The sequence below is a fragment of the Gavia stellata genome, chromosome 4 (genome assembly GCF_030936135.1).
Source record: "Gavia stellata isolate bGavSte3 chromosome 4, bGavSte3.hap2, whole genome shotgun sequence".
Lineage (NCBI taxonomy): Eukaryota > Metazoa > Chordata > Aves > Gaviiformes > Gaviidae > Gavia > Gavia stellata.
In genome coordinates this window covers 71207361-71227157 of record NC_082597.1, presented here as the reverse complement: position 1 = coordinate 71227157, position 19797 = coordinate 71207361, and the positions used below count along the sequence as shown (strand labels likewise).

General features: G+C 40.8%; 1 protein-coding gene across 2 annotated transcripts in view; it reads right to left on the bottom strand.

Annotated features, from left to right (window-relative positions):
- Positions 1-19784, bottom strand: part of DERA (deoxyribose-phosphate aldolase) — a 53782-nt gene extending 33998 nt beyond the window's left edge. For both annotated transcript variants that reach the window (XM_059816910.1, XM_059816911.1), the window contains exons 1-5: positions 19753-19784; positions 10014-10111; positions 6361-6508; positions 4605-4700; positions 3141-3275 (exon numbers count right to left, since the gene is read on the bottom strand). In XM_059816910.1, coding sequence (XP_059672893.1) covers positions 3141-3275; positions 4605-4700; positions 6361-6508; positions 10014-10111; positions 19753-19783 — 508 coding nt within the window. In that variant the 5' untranslated portion in view covers position 19784. The remainder of the gene's footprint in view (positions 1-3140; positions 3276-4604; positions 4701-6360; positions 6509-10013; positions 10112-19752) is intronic.
- Positions 19785-19797: the final 13 nt, after the last annotated feature.

Genomic DNA, 19797 nt, shown 5'->3' with positions numbered 1-19797 from the left:
TTCTTAAAGTATACTTGGTTTTTTCTCTTGTGTTGTAGGAAACTTCAATTGACATAGAGCAAAGGATAGGTTATTAAGAACTCTGAAGCTGCTGACACTGTGGTATGTCCAGGTGATTGCTAAAAGCTGTGGAACTAGAAGTAACATTATGGTACCCCAGGCAGCTTCAGAATGTACAGCAACTCCAACATATTCATTGACAACGGGGGTGGGGGGGGCGCGGGGAATAAATTCCAGCTTCTTTCAACTTCATCACTCTTTACAAACAGGCTCCACATTCTGGGCTTAAGGACAGTAAATTATGATTTTTAAGCTTAATACATACTTTGTCAAATGATACAAGACAATGATTGAGTAAACTATTGTAAAGTAATATTGCTCTAAAACCAAATAGGTTGTAAAAGGTATACAAGTTCATAAACTTAAATCTCATTTAATGTTATTTTCCAAGCTAAATTAACTGTCCAATAAAGCTGCTTTCATGTTCAGCACTATTAAAAAGCTCTTAACAAATACTTTGTAAAGAAATACTTTGTAAAGATCTAGAAAATATATTCTGAGTGTCATAAAGAGTTCCAACAATATTTAAGAACTGCTTTAAAATAACTTGACGTAATTGGACATACACTAAAATATTTAATAACCAAACAAGCCTTTGAAACAAATCACAAAGCAACACTATTCTATCATGGTGACCCCAATTATTGCACAGGCTAGAAGAAAAGCTAAAACTATATGAACAGTAAGATAAAGCACTCTATCACATATGTATTTTTGTCAATAACTCCTAAAGTTGTGAAGACAGGCAGCATGAGAAAATAATGATAAAAATATACTAGTGTTATAAGCATAAGCAGAGGTTCTGTCATACTGCAAGGCAGCTCTAGTTGATGAAGTACCTTGAATACAGGCAAAGTTACTGAACTAGACTTTTTCAATTTGAGGTAGGAATCCAGCCTAAAAAAAAGACTTCTTCATCTCTTCTAGCTTTATACATTGTTGTGTATCATATCAAATCATTAGATAGAGGTGGAAAGCTGCATGTTCATACAGGTAACATACACAGCTATTGAAACCTAAACATGAAGTCAGAACACTAGATTTTCACCAAAATATTCAGACCCCATACTGAAGCAACTTTTTTGGAAGGGCAAGTTAAATATTAGAATTTTTCACCCTGTAGCATTATTATCTGGATGGCAAGTAAATTCTGTTGCTGAGGTAGCTTTTTTCAAGACCATGTAAATATGTGCCATACACAGATTCATGTTCATAAACAAACTTTCAGAAAATATTTGGAAATAATTTCAATTCTGCCCTTATTAAAAGAAATGTAAACTAACCATTGCCGAAAAAAAGGGTGGCTTTAAACTTTGTCACAACTTCAGCTGTGGATAAAAGAATATGCCTACCAAACCAAAAGTCATCCCTAATTTACTTATTTAGTAAACAGGCAGCTTTACACTACATCCACCGTTGCTATGTCTGTGTACTCCTCCCCTGTAATTTATGATCACAGAAAACAACTTGTTTCCCATATAGAAAAACCTAGCAATGTACATCTGGTTCATTTCAATCACGGATACAAACCTTCTCTCTGAATCTAGTCCTGTATTTCTCCTCTGAGTTCTCCTTCGTGTAATCCTGGGCAATATAACCTCGAGCCTGCATTTGCAACTGCCTGCATGCATTAACTTTCTGATCCCTGCTCTACGCAACTTGCACTTAACAGCGGTTTGAACCACGAAGTCTGAAGCACAGTAACAACAATTATGTCAGAAATTGTTACAAGACAGACTTTTTCGGACACAACTGCAAGTTGCTGCTCAAGTCCAGATTAGCAGTCTTTTTTTTAGTCTTGTTGACAGATCACTGACTCAGCTCATTTTTGTATCTAAGCCCTATATGTGTTCCCAGCAGAGAACAGCTCCTGGAGGGGGTACCTGCTTTGTCGGCCATAGTGTAGACCCTAACAAAGATAGAGCGTAGGAAGGTGTGCGTATAGTCTTGCTCCCAGCTGGTACACAATTTGACCATCATTCTGCCTTATTTAAAACCGCTCAATCACCCAGTCTCCATATTCTAGCAATTTCTGGGGCCATACCTGAACTTAAAGCAGCCACTCTGAAAGAAACAAATGTCTGCGACAATGCCCATCCTCAAGAAGCCAAACATTTGTAAAGCTGCATATATTTAAGAGCAAAGTAATGGAGATGGTAAGTACTACAAAAGAGGCCAAGATGTTAGAGCAAGTGGAAACCTGGATATCAGTCCTGAAGACACAGATGCAGAAACTCATTTTTTGGTTCAATTCTAACTGCTGACTGAAGGAAGACCAAAATCAGAAAATATGATCTGTTACCACGATGATTGTATTTCCTTCACCAAACTCAGGGACCAGGGGTCCTTTATAAAGTCTTCCACACAAACAGGCTATTACAGCAATGCATTATACAACTAAATGGAAAATTCATTCCAGGACAATGACATGTTTACCTTCACATGGAGATTAGTTATAGGAGCATTGTCAGCACTTAAGGCAAACCATTCACAGTACATTAAGGAGGCAATTACAGCAAAAACCATCTTCAGCATTATTGTTCTTACTAATTAGTAGTAGTCTACGGGCACAAGAACATCAATAGTAATATGAACAGTCAATTTGTACTCTGAACTTTCAGGGAAAAGAAAACAACTAAATACATATTTTTGTCAAGAATTGAAACATCTGTATTTAACAAGGTATCATCTACATCAGCAGCCCCTTGGGGGTTTCAACAAAACTGTTCAACCAATAAGACCATAGGCATTCACTTCCATTCCACTGGCTATTTTTTTAATCCTGTACACAAAATCCTGTAAAGGCACAGAAGGAATAGACCCAAATTTTCAAAACACGAAGTGATTCTGAATACCCAACCTGACAGAACTTGTAACAGCATTCTTTTAAAAAAAAATCTGACCATTAGTCATAAATTAGTTAAACATTTTTTTATTTAGTTCAATGCCCCAGATTATCAGTCGCTCTTAGGGACCAAATTCTTCAAGGACTGATGTGGAGACTGGGGGAAGAGACAAAGACAGAGCTTGCATGTGCATATACACAGGCTTAGGTTCCTTGCCAAAGGGTGTGTACTTACCTTCCCACTGGCCTGTCAGCACCAGACTCCTGCTAATGACAATGTCAATCTCTCTGGCACCGTATTCCACAGCTAGCTTTATTTCAGCCAGTTTGGTTTCTAGAGGAGTTTGTCCGGATGGAAACCCAGCAGCCACTAGCAAGAACGAAGATGCAGGTAGAGGGAAGAAACATTTTATAAATTGACCATGAAATTGCAAATACCTCTAACACACCAAAGAGTTTGAAAGTTATTCCTTTTTTTATCCCTACCACAATTCAAAAAATCAAAAGGCACCTCATCCCACCCTCTCTTCATCCATGAGAAGCATTTGCTCTTCCCTCAAGAACCAATGTCCAGCAAGATACTAAGTGCATCTTGCAAAAAGGTCTCTTTCACATGCCTTAATTTTTCCAAAGCAGCCTACATAAGAAAGCACAATATCTATTGCCTCCAGCAGAACTGAGCAAACACGGAGTGAAGTCATATATGAAGCAATAAATACATTTTTCATTCTCCCCAATTCTTTTAAGTAGTATTTCAAGTTAAATCCCAGTAATAAGTTTAACAGCTAAATCACAATACAGCAAAATTTGTTTTCAGTGAGGTCTACTTAAGATTACCTTTATGATGTTTAAGTACAAAACCCAAAGGTAACTTTGGAAATGGAAGACATAATGACAAAGGGGATCCCTGACAAAGAGATCCTCTTTCTGTCTGACATATAAATGCATTTAATATGTATTTTTCCCCACATGACAATGAAACAACAGCAACACAACAACAAAAAAACCCCAAAACCAGAAACCGTGGAACTTAGCATTAAACACCTGATCTAACTTCAAAGTTAGCTCCTGCTTTGAGCTGGAGGATGGACCAGATGACATCCAGAGCTCCCTTCCAACCTGCATAATTCTTTGATTCTACTTCTTGCTTATTGTAGATTCAGGACTTGTCTGTTGTGTGTGGTGACTGAAGAAGAGCTGCCACTATTAGATTTGCGAGTACGAGTCCTGAACCTGCATGCTGCTCAGCAGGCAATAACCCTTGCCTCTGCACACAGCTTCATTGAACTCAGCTTGTGAGATTATACTTAAAGGCCAAACAACTGATAGGGAAAAAACCCTTGTATTAGAACTCTTAAAATCTCATATTGCAGTTTTATTATTATTATATACTTAGTGTTTGCTGCTACTTTGTCCTGCACACTATTGCAATTTCTTCTATTCAGGTGCGGGAAATGCTGCTAGATCTCAAGGACCTCTTTGCAGAGCTTCCAGCAAAACAGACTTGGCATTGCTGATAAGCTTGAAGTTGAAAGAAAACAAAAGATTATACCAGAAGCAAATCCTCCCCTCCATTCCTTTCCTTCTACCTGCTACCTTTTTACCTTACTCTCTGAAACAAAAGCAAGTCCAAACTTCTGGATTTTTCTACATATTTTGCATCAAAATATTTAGTTGGATATTTTAGAATAAAACGTACCTGAAGCTACTGGTATGTTACAACCAGCAGCCTTTAGGGTATTAACAGCATCGGTGACTCTTGCGGGATATACACAAACCGCTCCGACAGTAATACCTGCAAAAGCCACAGTTCACTTTTTCATATGTACAGATTTCCACTTTCTCTAGTGCAATCCTTATTAACAGCACGTATGCATTGTTTGCACCTCCCACTTCTGCATTCTCACAAGGATTTTAAGCACCTACACTAGGGTTATCTGTTTTATTGTTCAAGCACTTCAGGTGATTCTCCATATTGTTACCTCCCTCATGTTCCTTCACCTGACCCTGGGAGCAAGTCTGCATTACCAGGAATTAAAACGCCAAGATTTTTATTGACCGATTCACTGTTTAATACCAACATGTACAGTTAAGACATGCTTCATCAGCAAATTACTGTGAGAGAAACCACACTACCAAAGTCTATCCTTACTTGTTGGGCCAGACTGAGCCCAGCAGCAACTGAGCAGTCTTTATGTTAATGCAGTCTACTGCATTTCTAGTTAAAATTCTATTCTCTCAAAGTCTCAGATAATTGACCTTATATTTAATACTTCAACTGTCTGAAGAGTCCATAAATCCAAATTTTTAAAAAAGACTAATCTGATCTTTTAGGTGTATGGCTTAAAACCAGAGGCCTGATTCCCCTTTAGTTTTACATCATATGACTCCAATCGGTGGACCAATGCCCATGTAAAACTCAAATATTTCAGTAGTAAAAGCATGACCCAAATGTCACTGAGATTTTGGTTTTGATAGATCATCATAAGGCCAACATGACAGGACAAAAGTCAAATGCTATTCTCCGACACATCAGTGATTACATCTGAAAAAATTCAGAAGAGCTGCTCAGATATAAAGAGGTTTTATTGACAGTCTCAATTTCCTCTGCAGTTCAATCGCGTACAGTCTTGGGTGTAACATTGGGACTTCAGATGGAGCCTGCTGGAGTAACATCAATGAAGGTTTTACCACTAGTTCTTAAGGGCAGTCTTCTGCTCCTTCAACTGTGTTGACTTAGCTGGGAACTCTGTGTGTGTGTGTGTATACGTGATATGCACACAACCACATTCACTCACTTCCTTAAAGTAGACTGGGCTGCAAAGATGTCTCCTATCTTAACTACTGAAACAAGCAGGTAACAGATAATTTTTTCTGAAGTAAAAATAACATGCTTAGGACTGTGGAATTCATCTTTTCTGACAGGCAAAGTGGCAGGCTCGATAGTTACACACAGCAACAGCAGCTAAGCATGGAATGCAAAGGAGTCACGTGAACACTCTCCCCTTCTCCAATTTAATAAGGACATCAGCAGATTAACAGAATACTTAAGAAGCTTCACCTTAGTGCAGTTATTAAAAGACATACACTGAGGTTACACACTTGTGGCTTCTGTATCAAATTTGCTCAACAGGTATCATAACTTACAGTGTTGCCCCAAGTGCATGCTTCATTTTGGTTGCCAAACTGAGAATGGATTTTTTTTCTCCTTGTATTCTTGTATTAACTCGAAGGAATAGATATTTTGCAGTTAGAACTTAAGACAGTTGCTTTGAATGAGACCATGTAGGATCTAGTTTCTTCTCTAGGGACTATTAGCTCTGCAGCGCTGCCTACCATAACTGCTTCCATTATAGGAAGAGGAGGTAATTTTTACACCTATCTGAAAATTGAAAAAATACTGAGGAAATGCAGACATTTTCTCTACACAACACACACAACAAAACCAATCATACCTTTATCATGCATATCCAAGGCTTTCAGCAGATCCTCTCTGATGGGATGCTTTGCTTTAAAACACAGTCTGTGAACATTTGAAGGAGTATCATCGCCTGAAAGAGTGGTAAGGTCTATGCAGGTGACGGCTTTCAGCAGCCAAGCAGCCTACACAGGGAGTGAAGCAAGGAATACGGTATTTCAGTTTATGCTTCCAAAACCAAACTGACTTAGAAGATGCAGCAATCAGAAGCCTGGCTCTCACTCTAAGAATAAGGAAATGTACGGGATATAACATGGAGGATATGCAAAGAATGGTTTATGACAGACAGAGATGGCAGATATTTGTTGATGCCTTGAGCAGTATCTAATGGCACAGAAAGGATTTGGAATCAAAAGTCAGCTCTCTCAGAATCAAAGGATCTAATTCCAATATTTTGTGCAAAAGCTAAGTACTAAATGGGGCTCTAAGAATCAGACAAACATTTTTACCTGGACAAAAAGCATCTTGTTTCAAATTTAATTCTCTATGACAAAGATAAAAACATCACCTATGTGAGGAATGTCACTGTTATAATATGCTCCATTCTATACAGTATGTCTGTATCTTTAAAGCTTGCATGCATGAAAAATTATACACATGCTTCAAGAGGCGCACAGGTTTGTGATTGCTAATAACCAGATGCGTGTACACATCAGCAATTTGCACACTTGCATGTTCGCATGCTTCTCCTGCTGTGAGAGTGAAACATTGAATCAGTAGGGGGTAAGAACCCAGACATTTTAAAACTTAGGGTCTAGACTCCAGATGTTTCCACTTTCTTTTGTGTGAATTGGGAATAAAAAACATCTGTAATAATTTTGTTCAAAAAACAAAAGCAAGAGCTAAGCGACAGGGCTAAAGCACTCTTTAGATGAAAACGCTACAGAATTTTTAAGACTTACTAATAGGAGAATGGAACAGAAACACAATTAAAAATTTGTTGAGATTTTTTGCTGAACAAAAGTTGAGCTTAAGACATTATTTTGAAATATTTGTTGAAGGTCTTCCAGCAAATTCTTATTTATAGTGATGGCTTCACTAAAAGTTGACATCTTTTAGTGGGGACTTGTTCAATAAAAGGGGAGTTTGCAACAGCAAGTCCACTTGAGTCCATAAAGTCCCTCCCTGACTGCTCTGCTCTGTGACATGATTTGTCAGTACAGGCAGCAAAATTTGTTGTTTCTTCATGGAGGTATTACTCTGCAAATCTTAAGATGCTGGCCAGCCTACAAACCTTTCACACTTCACTGATGGGAGTCTCCTTTCTGAACCTGCAGTAAATGTTACACTGAAAACTACTCTGACTAAACAGAGTAATGAACCATTACTGGCCTCTGTTAGTCTAAGCTTGACTGCTTGTTTCTAACTGATTTCTACTTTGACCCTATAATACTTCAGAAGGGTTTTTCACTTTAAATGGTTTTAAGTTTCTTTTACTTGGATTTTTTTTATCCTTCCCTCAAGGGAATTTTTGTCTTATCTCTTATGACATGAATCATAAAGTCATCAAGACAGACGTAGTCATGGAGTTCCAAGAACTGGTATGAACTTCATTTTTTTTAAAGGGTTTTTCAAATTAGTATTTTGGGAAGCGGGCTTCAAAATTTGAATCTGTGGTGCTACTTACATTCAAACATGTAAAGGTTCAAAATCACCTCTGTGAAATAAACAGCACATCACTATCAAGACTGCAATGACAGTGTTCAAATACAGGAGACGTGCTTCTGAAAATAATTTCTTGGCATTCTTCAAAGTAAAACCTCACTCGAGTAGCTCAGTACCAGTGTTACTACACAGGAGAGTGTTAGCAATAATTAATCATTTGTCTTACGGCCATGTTGAGGGAATGACACTAAAACCCTTTCCTCCCAATGATTCTTTGTAATCGATGCCTGTGGCTCTCTATTCCTTTGTTCTTTATATAGTAACTTCTGTCAAATCAGAAGACTTATTTTTTACATTACTGCACCTGCAGTATCTGAAGATAGCCAAGGATATGGAATACCCTCTGGATTTTCTCACTGACACTATTTCCCAACCCAGAGCCACTGGACTGCTAAACTTGGTATCAAGTGAGGTTTTATGTGTAAGAAACTCTTGGGAAATGCTGAGCTAATGTCTAACTTTCCTTGGTTTATGTCCATTTTTTATTTAATCATAACATTCAAAGCACAGACTCTGAGGTTCATTTAACACTCTGGAAGTTGTTTTCCATCACCTTCCAGTAGGATCTTACGCAGCTACATCAAATTATCCCCAAACTGTCATCTGCAAGATCTGTGCTCATTGTGAATGCAGCTTCAGCCACCCCAGAATGGCTGCCCAACATGCAAAGCTCAGGATACTAACTGTTTTGAACAGTTTTTTTAAGAATTAAGTACAGACAAATGATTCTCACTTTGTTCTACTACACTGGACTGTTAAGATTGATCCTTGAGTGTCTCCTTCCTCCTGCTTCCACGTTAACAGTTACTGTTGCAAGTAAATGATTTGTTTAGCTTATGGAGGGGAGGAATCACATACATTTGCTTGCAGAACAGCTGCCTGGTGAACAAAGAAACGATTCGTCCTTTAGACACCAGTTACGACCCCATGGCTGAGAGCTCACTGGGAGCTCCGGGTCTGCTACATGGCATTTCTCAAACCTTGCCCTTTGCCGAACGATGCCAAATCACTTGCGGCACCTGCAGCCAGCTCTGCCGGCCGTTCCCCTCTCAGCGCTTCCCGTCCTGCCGCTGAGGCGGCAGAAGCCCGCACATGGCCATGCCTCACCTGCTCCGCTTTACAGAACGCATTGGCTTACATTGCTGACCTGATGGCTTTGTATTACGATTCTCATGTACAAGCTGGTGAAACCAAAACACACACCAAGCCAGTATCTGCCACTTCTGCCAGGAGGGCAGTAACTGCAGAGGTTGATGGTACCTGCTAAGACACTCTAAATGTGTGTGTTCAACGAATACAAGACAGACTTGAAGAAAAGTTAATTTGCACCACTGGCTTTAGCAGTGGCTTACATGAACCTATGCTATACTAAGATGGACAATAACCAATCGTTTACCTTATCTCAGGAGTTGAGAAATCAGTCGCCTTAACATTAGTGGGCTTTCTCCCCCCCCCCCTTTTTATTTTTCCTTTCTGCTCCCCAGTCTTATAGCCAGTCAGGATTTTTGAGTTTTAGGTAAGAACTAGTTAAGCAAAGAAATCACACATGTTGGGGATGTTTAAGTAAAGAAAAATCATCCAGGTAGGTCAAACTTGACAGGGACCACGATCATATCTTACAGCTTTAAAATTAAAAAATAAGGCAGGGTGCACAGAAGTCTGTCTGGGAAACAGAATAAATGTGGTGGGATAGTAATATACAATTTAATCCACTCATGAATAAAGATGACTTAAATTCATTTGCGGTTTTGCCACTCATGAGTTATAAGGTTTTTAACTTGTTTGGATAAATGCGTCACCTTATTTCATCCCATCATCATCAAATACAAATTATTAAAATAAGACATGGACAAGCACATCTTTTAAGTTTACATGCATCTTGAAAAAAATTCAATATTGCAGCCTGGAGAGGGAAAGTGACTGCTTTAAAAATACAGGAACAGAATGCATAAAAAGAGCACTTACTTGCCAATTACCTTTCACAGCTCTCCATTTTTTAATTCGTTCTGCATGCCTCACAACTGCAGGTCGATTCACATGCACCTTTGAGATCCAGCCAAGTTCTGGGGTAGGAAAAAAAGAAGAAAAAAAAGTCTCATCTATTTCTGTGCTCTTTTAATATATGGTGTGGGACTTCAGAAGAAAGTTATAGCTTAGTTTGGGACCTCTGAAGAACATGTTGTGCTTTCATGTTCTTTTAGAGGCTTGCTTTACCACCAGTCCAAAATATCATGGTAGCATTAACTTCTGTTAGGGTCTGATCTGTGAACTGGATGTTTCACACAGCACGTTTTGTTTGCTATTACAACTGAATTAACTTACTCCTGATGAGAGACACTGCGTTACCAGTCCTGGACTATGAAGTTTATTATACATGTAGTATATTAAAAAACCCCACAAAACAGCCTTCTGCCATTGCTTGCTGATTTACTTCTTGATTCCAGAGTATGGTAACATTTATTCAGTCCTTTGCTTGTCTGCTGGCACCCAGGATACAACAGCATATTTTGTGTGTGAACCTTTGTTTACAGGTTCTGTACCCCACATGGTCACCAAAACCTCTGGACAGACCCTTGAATAGCAAAGCATTTGTGTTGTTATCGTCTACAGCTGATTTTACTGAATTTGCTACTAGGGCCTGACTAACTGCAAGTTTCCAAAAGCACTGAATTCCTGGACAACATATCTGCCTGGAAGCTGCTTGATAAGTGCTCACCTTGCCAAGCACCCCAGAGGACTCTGGGCAACATCTTCAATGTGTGAATTCCCTCAGATGCCCACTGCAGACAGCCTAGCTCACAATTTCAATAAGTTTCAGTATCTATAAAATAACCAGAGCCAAAGAGAAGTGGATACTCCACGTTTACTAGACTAATGAAGCTGTCTAAAAATAGAAGCACCAAAAATTGGACACTGCTTAATGAAGGGTAACTGAACGAAAAAGGAGAACTGAGGGTTCAGGCTATTGAAATTTCTGCTTAGTATGACAAACCAGAAGTGTAATTTTGAATGTTAATAAACACAAACTGCCCACAGAAGTACACAGGAAAAAGAAATCAGTACATCTTTAAAATCTCTCATATCCCAAACCATAAACTACTCTTCTAAATACTAATTGTATAAGCAATCCATGAAAATACTCTAAAGACAACATCAACGATCATTAACCACCAATCATCAGCAAATCACCACCATCAATCATCAAATACCATCATCAGTTAAGGTCAGTATATGGACATGGGCTCAGATACCAAGAGATAATAATTCTGGGTGACTTAATTTATTAAGAGCATCTCATCTCTGCAAGTCTTCTTCACTATTATATTAAACTTGCATTTCCCTCGAGCACATTGATTAAAAAAGGTTTAAAACTCCAAAAAAAGCCGAGAGCCAAAATGACTAATTTTGTACAGAAATCTTATTCTCAAATTTTTTTCAACCTACTTTATAGATTTAATAGCCAAAAAAAGTGCAGAACTAATATACTAGCTAAAGTATGTGTAAATACAAGCTTGGTTTTACTAATTAGACTTACAAAAAGCTGTGGAAAAACCAATTTAGGGTAAAGATGACTCAGTGGAAATGCAGGACAAAGGCATGAAACACAGGTAAGTGAAATCTTGTTCTGAGCACAGTAAGCCACCTTGCTACCACTTTCCTATTACCACATACAAGTAATTAAATGAGCAGTACCTGCAAGGTCAAAACATTGGCCAGAAGCAAAAAAAGGTAAACCAAAGAAGGAATTTCAAAGGAATCCTAAGGAATTTAAGGATTTCTTTAAGACTTGAGCATCAGTCTCACTGTATGGCAAAAAAGAAAAGGAGGAGCTTGCAGATTTGCAAACCAGCCGAACAACAAACCCTCATTACTTCTCTCCGCTTCCAAAGCCACGGGTTTATTCATTCTGCCCCAAAAACAACAAGCTCAGCTGGCATGTAGAAAGCAGGTGAGAAAAGCTATTGCTACAAAACCCATGGCTAGAACTTTCCTTCTTTTTGAATATCAATAAGCGCAAACCATTTAAACACAGACAGCTGAAATATAAGCTAGTGAAACCTTTACATGGTCCGCAGTTGCTTTAAGGTCAACGCTCCTATGTGATCAGGAGAGAGCACACATCACTTCCCATGGGGCCATTATAGGCAATATTTGACAAAGTCCACGGTGGAGGGAAACACAAATAAATACATAAATAAATGAAGGAAACAGAAACTCTGTGTTGTGATTCTCCTACTATATGCCAAGTGCTCAGGTGGAATCGTTTAATCGTAATCCAATTTATCAAGATAACTTTTGAACCCTACTGGGTGCATGGTGGCCTTTCAGCCCCTTTTGAAAATGTGATAAAATCAAAGCAAGCAGTTTAGATGAGGTACTCAGCTTCTTGATCTCTAATACGGATCCAGAAGCTTCAGTTACTCTACCCTAACCTATTCTTTCTGCATAATGAAAAACAACCAAGAAATCCAAATAAATAATTAATTTACAAAAAACTACTGCCTTCTATAGAAGAGTTAAGAAGACTATGGAGACAGCACCCAGTTTGTTAAGCATGGAAAACTTTCATGTTCTTGAGGCATAAACCTGAATTTAAGTGAATGAACCAAAATTTCCCCCTTGAGTAGGTTAACCCTTCATTACTTATTATTTGGAGCAGATTCAGTCTGATTCATCTTGTGCTGGACTTTGGTAGAAACACACTGTTATTGTATCTGCCCCTGCCTGACTTCTGAGCATAGCTTCTCACAAGGTCTGAGTAATCTCTGTAGGAAACGGAGCGCTGCACACTAGATTAGCTTAAAAGAAATAGTCAAGCATAATACCCTTTGCAGGGAGGACGGGTTGGGGAAGTAATGTTTAAGAAATTCACAATCAATGGGAGGAAAGAGGGGGAAGAACAGTGGAAGTGAAAAAAAAGCTACTACTTTTGCTAACTCATCTTTGCCCAAAGTCACCTGTGAAAGTTACCATACGTCAGCTGATCAGCAATAGCTGACTGCTTGTTCTTAGTTCTTTGCAGATATGATGAAATTCGTTGGCTTAAGCCCTTTTCACTGTGTAACACATTTTACCTTCTGTTTTTAATAACTCCAGACTAGTCATGAAGGTAGCTGACACATGGCAACTCAAGAAGGTGCAATATCTAATTTTTGTGCCTGAAACACAAGTTTCCTTGAAAGACCATAGAATTTGGATCTCCAAGTATATTTTTGAATGTGGCATATTGAACCATTGTGCACCAAAAAGGCAGAAAACTTTAAAAAAATTTTAAAATAATAAAAAAGAAATCAGAACTCCATCCTGTCTGTACAACTTAATGGGAGACATTATGCAGCTTACTAAGGGAAATAAAATGGTGTAATAAAAAAAAATGCACGGCGAGGAAGGACAAAGGTTCTGGTGATACGCAGCAGCAGATGGAGAGATGGAGAATTCTGTCTAACACAGACCATTCAAGCCCACTTCTCCATTAATTAAAGCAGTGGGCAAGTGAAAACAAATATGTCTCAGCGTAATTGTCTCTAAATAGAATTCCAAAGTTTGCCATGTGAGGTCTCACCAAATCTTTAAATGTAAGTGTCTCTATTCAGAAAAATCACTCACTATTCCAGTTCTTTTTTTTTTTTGCATTAAAAATCCGAATAAAACCATTATTTGAAATAGCACTGACTGCCTTTGGATTCTCGCCCTCCCCCACTCCCCCAAGCTTTATGATTTAGTATCTGGCTAAGGAAAACTATATTTAATTAGGCTCATTAACCTTGCAGTGTGAACACGTCTTTTTTTTTTTTTTTTTAAATAAGTCATCTGCTAGTCATCTGCACAGTCATGTGGCTTCAGGGATAAAAGTAATTAAAGCAGCTACACTATAGCTAATTAGCCAATATTCTGTAATCACTCTTCAACTTTACTTTTTCCTCTGAAGACATTTGAAAAAATCATATTCAAAATCTTAACAGGAAATTCATCTCCTGTCTTTGAAGAACATGAATCCAAAAACACCAAGTATCTCCTCAGAAAACAATAAATAAAACCACTTCATTAGTATAATTACATAAATATCTAAGATACCTAACACATTCCTCATAAAATAGACTAAGCTTTTCGGAAGCTTTAAAAAAATTTGTAGATGGCATCCCTTCAGATGGTGAAACAGAAAGCTCAAGAATGCCTGAGGCTGTAGTTTCACAAGCATTTTAAGGCAGCACTGTTCCCAAAAGAAGCTGCCCCCCCCAACTGGTTATTTCCTCCTCTGTGCCAGAAACAGCATGTGTGCTCCTGCTCTTACCATGAACACATCATAAAATGGGTAACGAAAGTGATGAAAGCTGTTACTTCTGGAGAAGCGAGTGAAACTGTGTCCTGAACCTTTAGTGGAGAAATAAGGTATTCAGCTGGACACAGGCTGACCCCAGCTGACCACGCAAAGCTGAGCAAAGCCACCGAAGACAGAGAAAAGGCTTCAGGATCAGGTCTTGTTACAGTTATCTTACCACATAAGCTGTTTAGAGGTTTGGGGTTATTCAGTTTCTTCGAGACAGAAGCTGTAGTTGTTTTTCCATAGTGACTCTTGCTATGGATCTCTTCTATTTTCAGATGGGTCCTCCTTATATGAGAGAAGTTGTCTCCATGTCACCAGCATTCAGATACTCAAAGCAGGGCACCAAGGCACGAGCCCTGAACTAGAAATCAGCTCTACTATCTTGTGACATTAGTGAAATCACATTGACATGGATCACACGAAATGCATCATGATATCCTCCAAAGCACTTTGAAAACCGCTGACAAGCCTCAGAAAGTGGGCTGCAGAACAACAGGAGCTTGGTTTCCTGCAGGTCCAAGTCCTCTGCTGTTCCCTCTCTTCTTCCCTGGCTCCAGAGACCTCTCCTCATCCCAATCAATAATCCAGCTGTCCTGTTACGGTCCTTATGACCATGGAGTAAAAAAGGATGTTGTTATTTGCATAAAGCCCCCAAAAAAAGATGTAATGAAAAGTCATGTAATTGCTGAGCTGTGCCTGCCTTACCCTCAACAGAGAGACTAATTTGGTCACTCCACCCAGTCACTTACTTATTTCTGAGACATCGACCTGTCCTTCAAATTTGATTAAAATTATCCAGCAGATTCAAAAGGTGCTAGAAAGGAACAGTGAAGAAACAGCCACAGTACAGGCTAAAACCAGCTATTAATATATTAGAACAGAATTGTGGCGTCTTGAAAAGGGATGCAACACTTCATTATCTAAATGCCACTTACCAACAGGATAGCTCTCGCATGTAAATGGCTCAGAAATACCAACTATAATTAAAAATATCAACTGAAACATAATGAAAGTATTTCTGGCCCTTCCACTAGAGGGGCTGAGCAACACGGATAGATTTTATTTTTTTTTAGAATCCAAGAACATACTTTGCAAAACAGCTGTAACTAATTATTAATTACTGAGAAGATGTATGGATGTATATATATACACACACACAGAGGTAAAAAACCGTAAATCACAGAATAATTTGGGTTGGAAGATCTCTGAAGGTCATTTGTCCAACCTCCTGTGCAAAGCAGGGTCAGCTCTGAGCTCAGACCAGGCTGCTGAGGGCTTTATTCAGTTGGGTTTTGAGAGCTCCCAAGGATGGAGACTGCACAGCCTCTCTGGGCAACCTGTCCTACCACCTGACTGTCCTGTATGAAGACGTTTTTCCTATATGCAGTCTGAACTTCTCTGTCTCAAGACAAGCCTGTTGTCTCACTTCATCCCATCATGCAATGCTATGAAGAGCCTGGCTCTGCTCTCTTGATACACTCCCTGTAGGGATGAGCAGGCTGCTGTTAGGACCCCCAAAGCCATCTCTTCTCCAGGCTGAACCAGCCCAGCTCCCTCAGTATCTTCTCATGGGGCAGGTGCTCCAGCCCCCGACCATCTCGGTGGCCCTCTGCTGAACTCGTGACAGTTTATCAATCTCTTTCTTCTATTGGGGGGCAACAACAGTGGGCACAGTCTTCCAGATACAGTCTAACAAGTGCTGAGCAGAGGGGATGACCCCTCTCTTCCCACGAGCTACTGGCCTGTCCCCATTAGTACGGCCCGGGAGGCCGCTGGCCGTCTCTGCTGTCTCTCTCTCGCTGCCCACCAGGCCCCTTTCGGCAGAGCTGCTCCCCAGGCAGGCAGGCCCCGGCCTGTGTGGCTGCCAGAGCTCGTCTTCCGCGGGGCAGGGCTCTGCCTTCGGCCCTGCTGAATGCCACTGGGCTCCTGTTGATCCATTTCCCCAGCCAGTTTGTGTCCCTCTGATATGACTAATTTAGTGTTATCTGCAAACTTTATAAGCAAGCAGTCTATTGCCTCCTCCAGGCCATCGAAAAAAAAATGTTGAACAGGATGGGTCTCAAGCTAGACCCCTGCATTACTCGGTACCAGCCTCAAAGTAGAGTATTATCAACTGTGTTATCTGATGCGTTTTAAACATCCTACTTGCCACTTTCTGGGTCTGGGTCTTCCCAAGGTTACTGAATGTCTTTCTCCACAACTTCTGAAGTTGTTGCATCAAAATTCCATCTGCAGGGAGCAGAAAAACCATGTGGTGGACGTCTGCATCCCCACAGTTAAACCAAAGGAATATGCTACTAGCTTACACTACAAAAAGGATGCTCATTGATGTGTTTCACTAGTTTGTTGTGAAGTGGCGTCTGATGCTTTTCTGCAAAGTGACAAAACATGAAGCACCTGGTCCATTTTACCCCAGCATCCTTGGAGCAGAGCAGGAGAGGCAGACTCCTTTCAGCCCCTGCAGTCATTGTGGTGAACCCGAGTACCCAAGAACGACTCTGCAAACAGTCTCTGTGGAATGGCAAACTTGTAAAATTCCTTATCCACCTTCTTTACATGACTCTCTGATGGCAAATGTATCAGTGCATTAGACTAGTGACCCTCTGACTAGTTCATGCAAATCAGTGTCTTTTTATCTGTGTTGTATGTACCTGTTCTTTATTCCAAGTAAACACCTTGTTCTTCTACTAAGGAACAGTGAAAAGACAGGCAGACAGAAAGACAGGCAGACAGAAAGACAGGATGAATTAAGGGCTTTTACAAAACAGTATTTATTTTACAAAAAAAAAAAATAAAATCACAAAGCATTATATGACATGATTTGAGAAGAGTTTGGCTTGTCATTGATAAACAAATAGATGCTCTCCAATGGCAGCATCAGAAATTTACTGCTTAAATAATGACATTAGGTAGCAAGCACAGAAATAGCAGACACAGAGAAAAGGACTCAAATCATGTATTTTTAAGTAAAAGATATTTTACCACTAGGTGTCCCTGTTTGAAAACTGTAATCCTACAGAATGCTCTGTGAGGTACGGGACAAATCTGAATTACTGCTAAAGCTGCTGGCACAACCTTCAAAAGCCAAAGTGCCTAAGTCACAGAAGCAGTGCGATTGTTAGCGACCAAGGGTTTAACGTTTCCTTTTTGAGTACCGCTACCAGCTAAGATACAGCACTTTAAGTAAGATACAGCAACTTACTTAAATACAGCACTTAACGTATTTCAGATGTGTATTTAGTGGGAGAGTGAATGGCAGGGAGATTCAATTATCCCTTTAAACCAGCCAGCATAAGGCAGCTGTTAGAAACAGCCACAGCAGGTATGCTGCCACTTAATACAAATGCAGTCATGGCCACACCATCCCCCTGCTATGCCCGTCTTGCACATCTAATCCAGCTCATTTTGACCGCAACTGATTTAAACAAGATCAACTGGGAAGGGTTGGCAACAAGTACCTGCGGATAAGCTGAGGGCAGTGGCCTTTCCAGGTAGACCAGCTGCAGCTGGAAGAGCCCACATGGTGCAGCCCTGAAGACATCCATCCGTCTGTGCTCTCCGTTAATAATCCTGAGCATTAGTTGACTCTGCCTCTTGGGCAGGGGAGGGCTACTTATGGGAGTAGAAAGAGTTATAGAAAATATTTGGAACATACTCAAAGATTGTTTTAGTGGGTGCAAAAAAATTATTATGTTGTGCTAGTCAGCTGCACATTGAATACTTTTCCCTTGACTACAGCTATACAGCAAGATTCAGCCAAATCTTAGTCAGCCCATCTCTTCCAATAATTTCCCATTCGGCAGCACGGCCTTCCTTACATGTATGTCTGTCTGTCAGAGGATGACTGTTTGATAAGAACTGAACTGATTTCACATTCAAATTTCTGGACTCCCCAAACATACTGACAATTAATTGTAAGATTAAATTTACAGTAAGAAAAAGCACAACACGCACCTAGTTTAAAGTAACTGGAGTGCATTTGCCAACTTCCATGTTAGCTTTTTTCCTAACAGTGAAGTTTTGCCACTACATTATTAACATATTTGTTTCAGGAAAAAGATGCTGATCAGACAGCTAGAGTTGAAAATCACTTGTCCCTGCAAGCAGCCCACAAATGAGAAAATCAGAGAGCAATTCCTGAGCTCACTTTTAGGAGTTACAACATGTCAATGATTTTGGCAAATGAAAACACCGTCAACTCTCAGTTGTCCACAGGCTAATCATTTAAACTGCATGTTAGCTCCGTAAAAATGCCCATGCTTGCACTAGAGACAGGAGTGTAGCCACGTGAACTCTGCTTGTGCTGACTTTGAGGTCTCCCTGTTCCACACCAGCTGTCCTTCGCTTCCCATCTTCCATGATGCCACCCCTGTATCTCCTCCACTTAATTGCCGATCTACTCATATTGACAGATTATCATACCTTAAAGGCAGACTGTAGGAAGGCTAATCACCTTAATTCATTCCACCATTGCAGTTGAGTTTTGCTGGGTGGAGAAGTCAGAAAGCTGTAGCCCTTTCTCCTTCCTCACCCCCAGCAATCAGCAAAAGAGGAGCTCCAGCCAGGACATAGCAGAGAAACCCTTTCCTGGCTGCTCTCTGCCTTACCTGACGCACAGCCACCTTTCAGGTCTGGAGATCACCTGCAAACACCTGGAAAATCCTTATCAGTCTTCAGAGAGCAAGCAACAAGGAGAACGATAAGGAGAGGCGAAGTCCTGAGTCTGCAAATCAGAACCCAACTAAGGAAGAGCGTTTTAATCCTCGGGGGGTGGGTGTGTGTGTGGTTTATTCAGTTAGAACCTGAAAGGTGAGCAAGAAGGGACCAGGCCCAGCTTTGTGACAGGACTAGGGCTGCCAAGTCCCGCAGCGCCGGCCCTCCTACAACCTGGCACCCTGCTCGGACCCCTCAAGCCGAGGCCATACGTGAGAGCAAACCTCAACTTCTGTTTAACCTTAAGTACCAAAGGGAAAATAAACCTCCTACAGGCCTCCCGGTGACATGTCATGAGTGTACGTTACAGGATCTAAAGGAATCCTAAGTCTATTTCTATTCTGGCTTCTCATTAAACCAAGCCTGCCTCGCACACGCCGAGCTGCCTCACCCGGGGTCGGGGGGAGAGGCGCAGGCGGGAGGCCGGCCCCGCAGCCGGGAGCCACCCGGGGCCCCACCCGCCCGGCGCTCACCGGCACTTTTCCGCCCGCTCCCAGGGCGGGCGGCCCTGCCCGCGCAGCGCTGCCCGGTTTGCCGCTTCGGGAACCCCTGACGCCAGGGCTCCGCAGCTAACAGCTCGCCCCGGAGGACCCGGGACTGGGCCCCTCTCCACGGCCCCCGCGCGGTGGGGCGCCCCGGCCCTCCCCGTAGGCCGCCGCCCCTTACCCAGCTCGGTGCCCGGGTTTCGGCACGCCATGGCCCGCGCTGCCG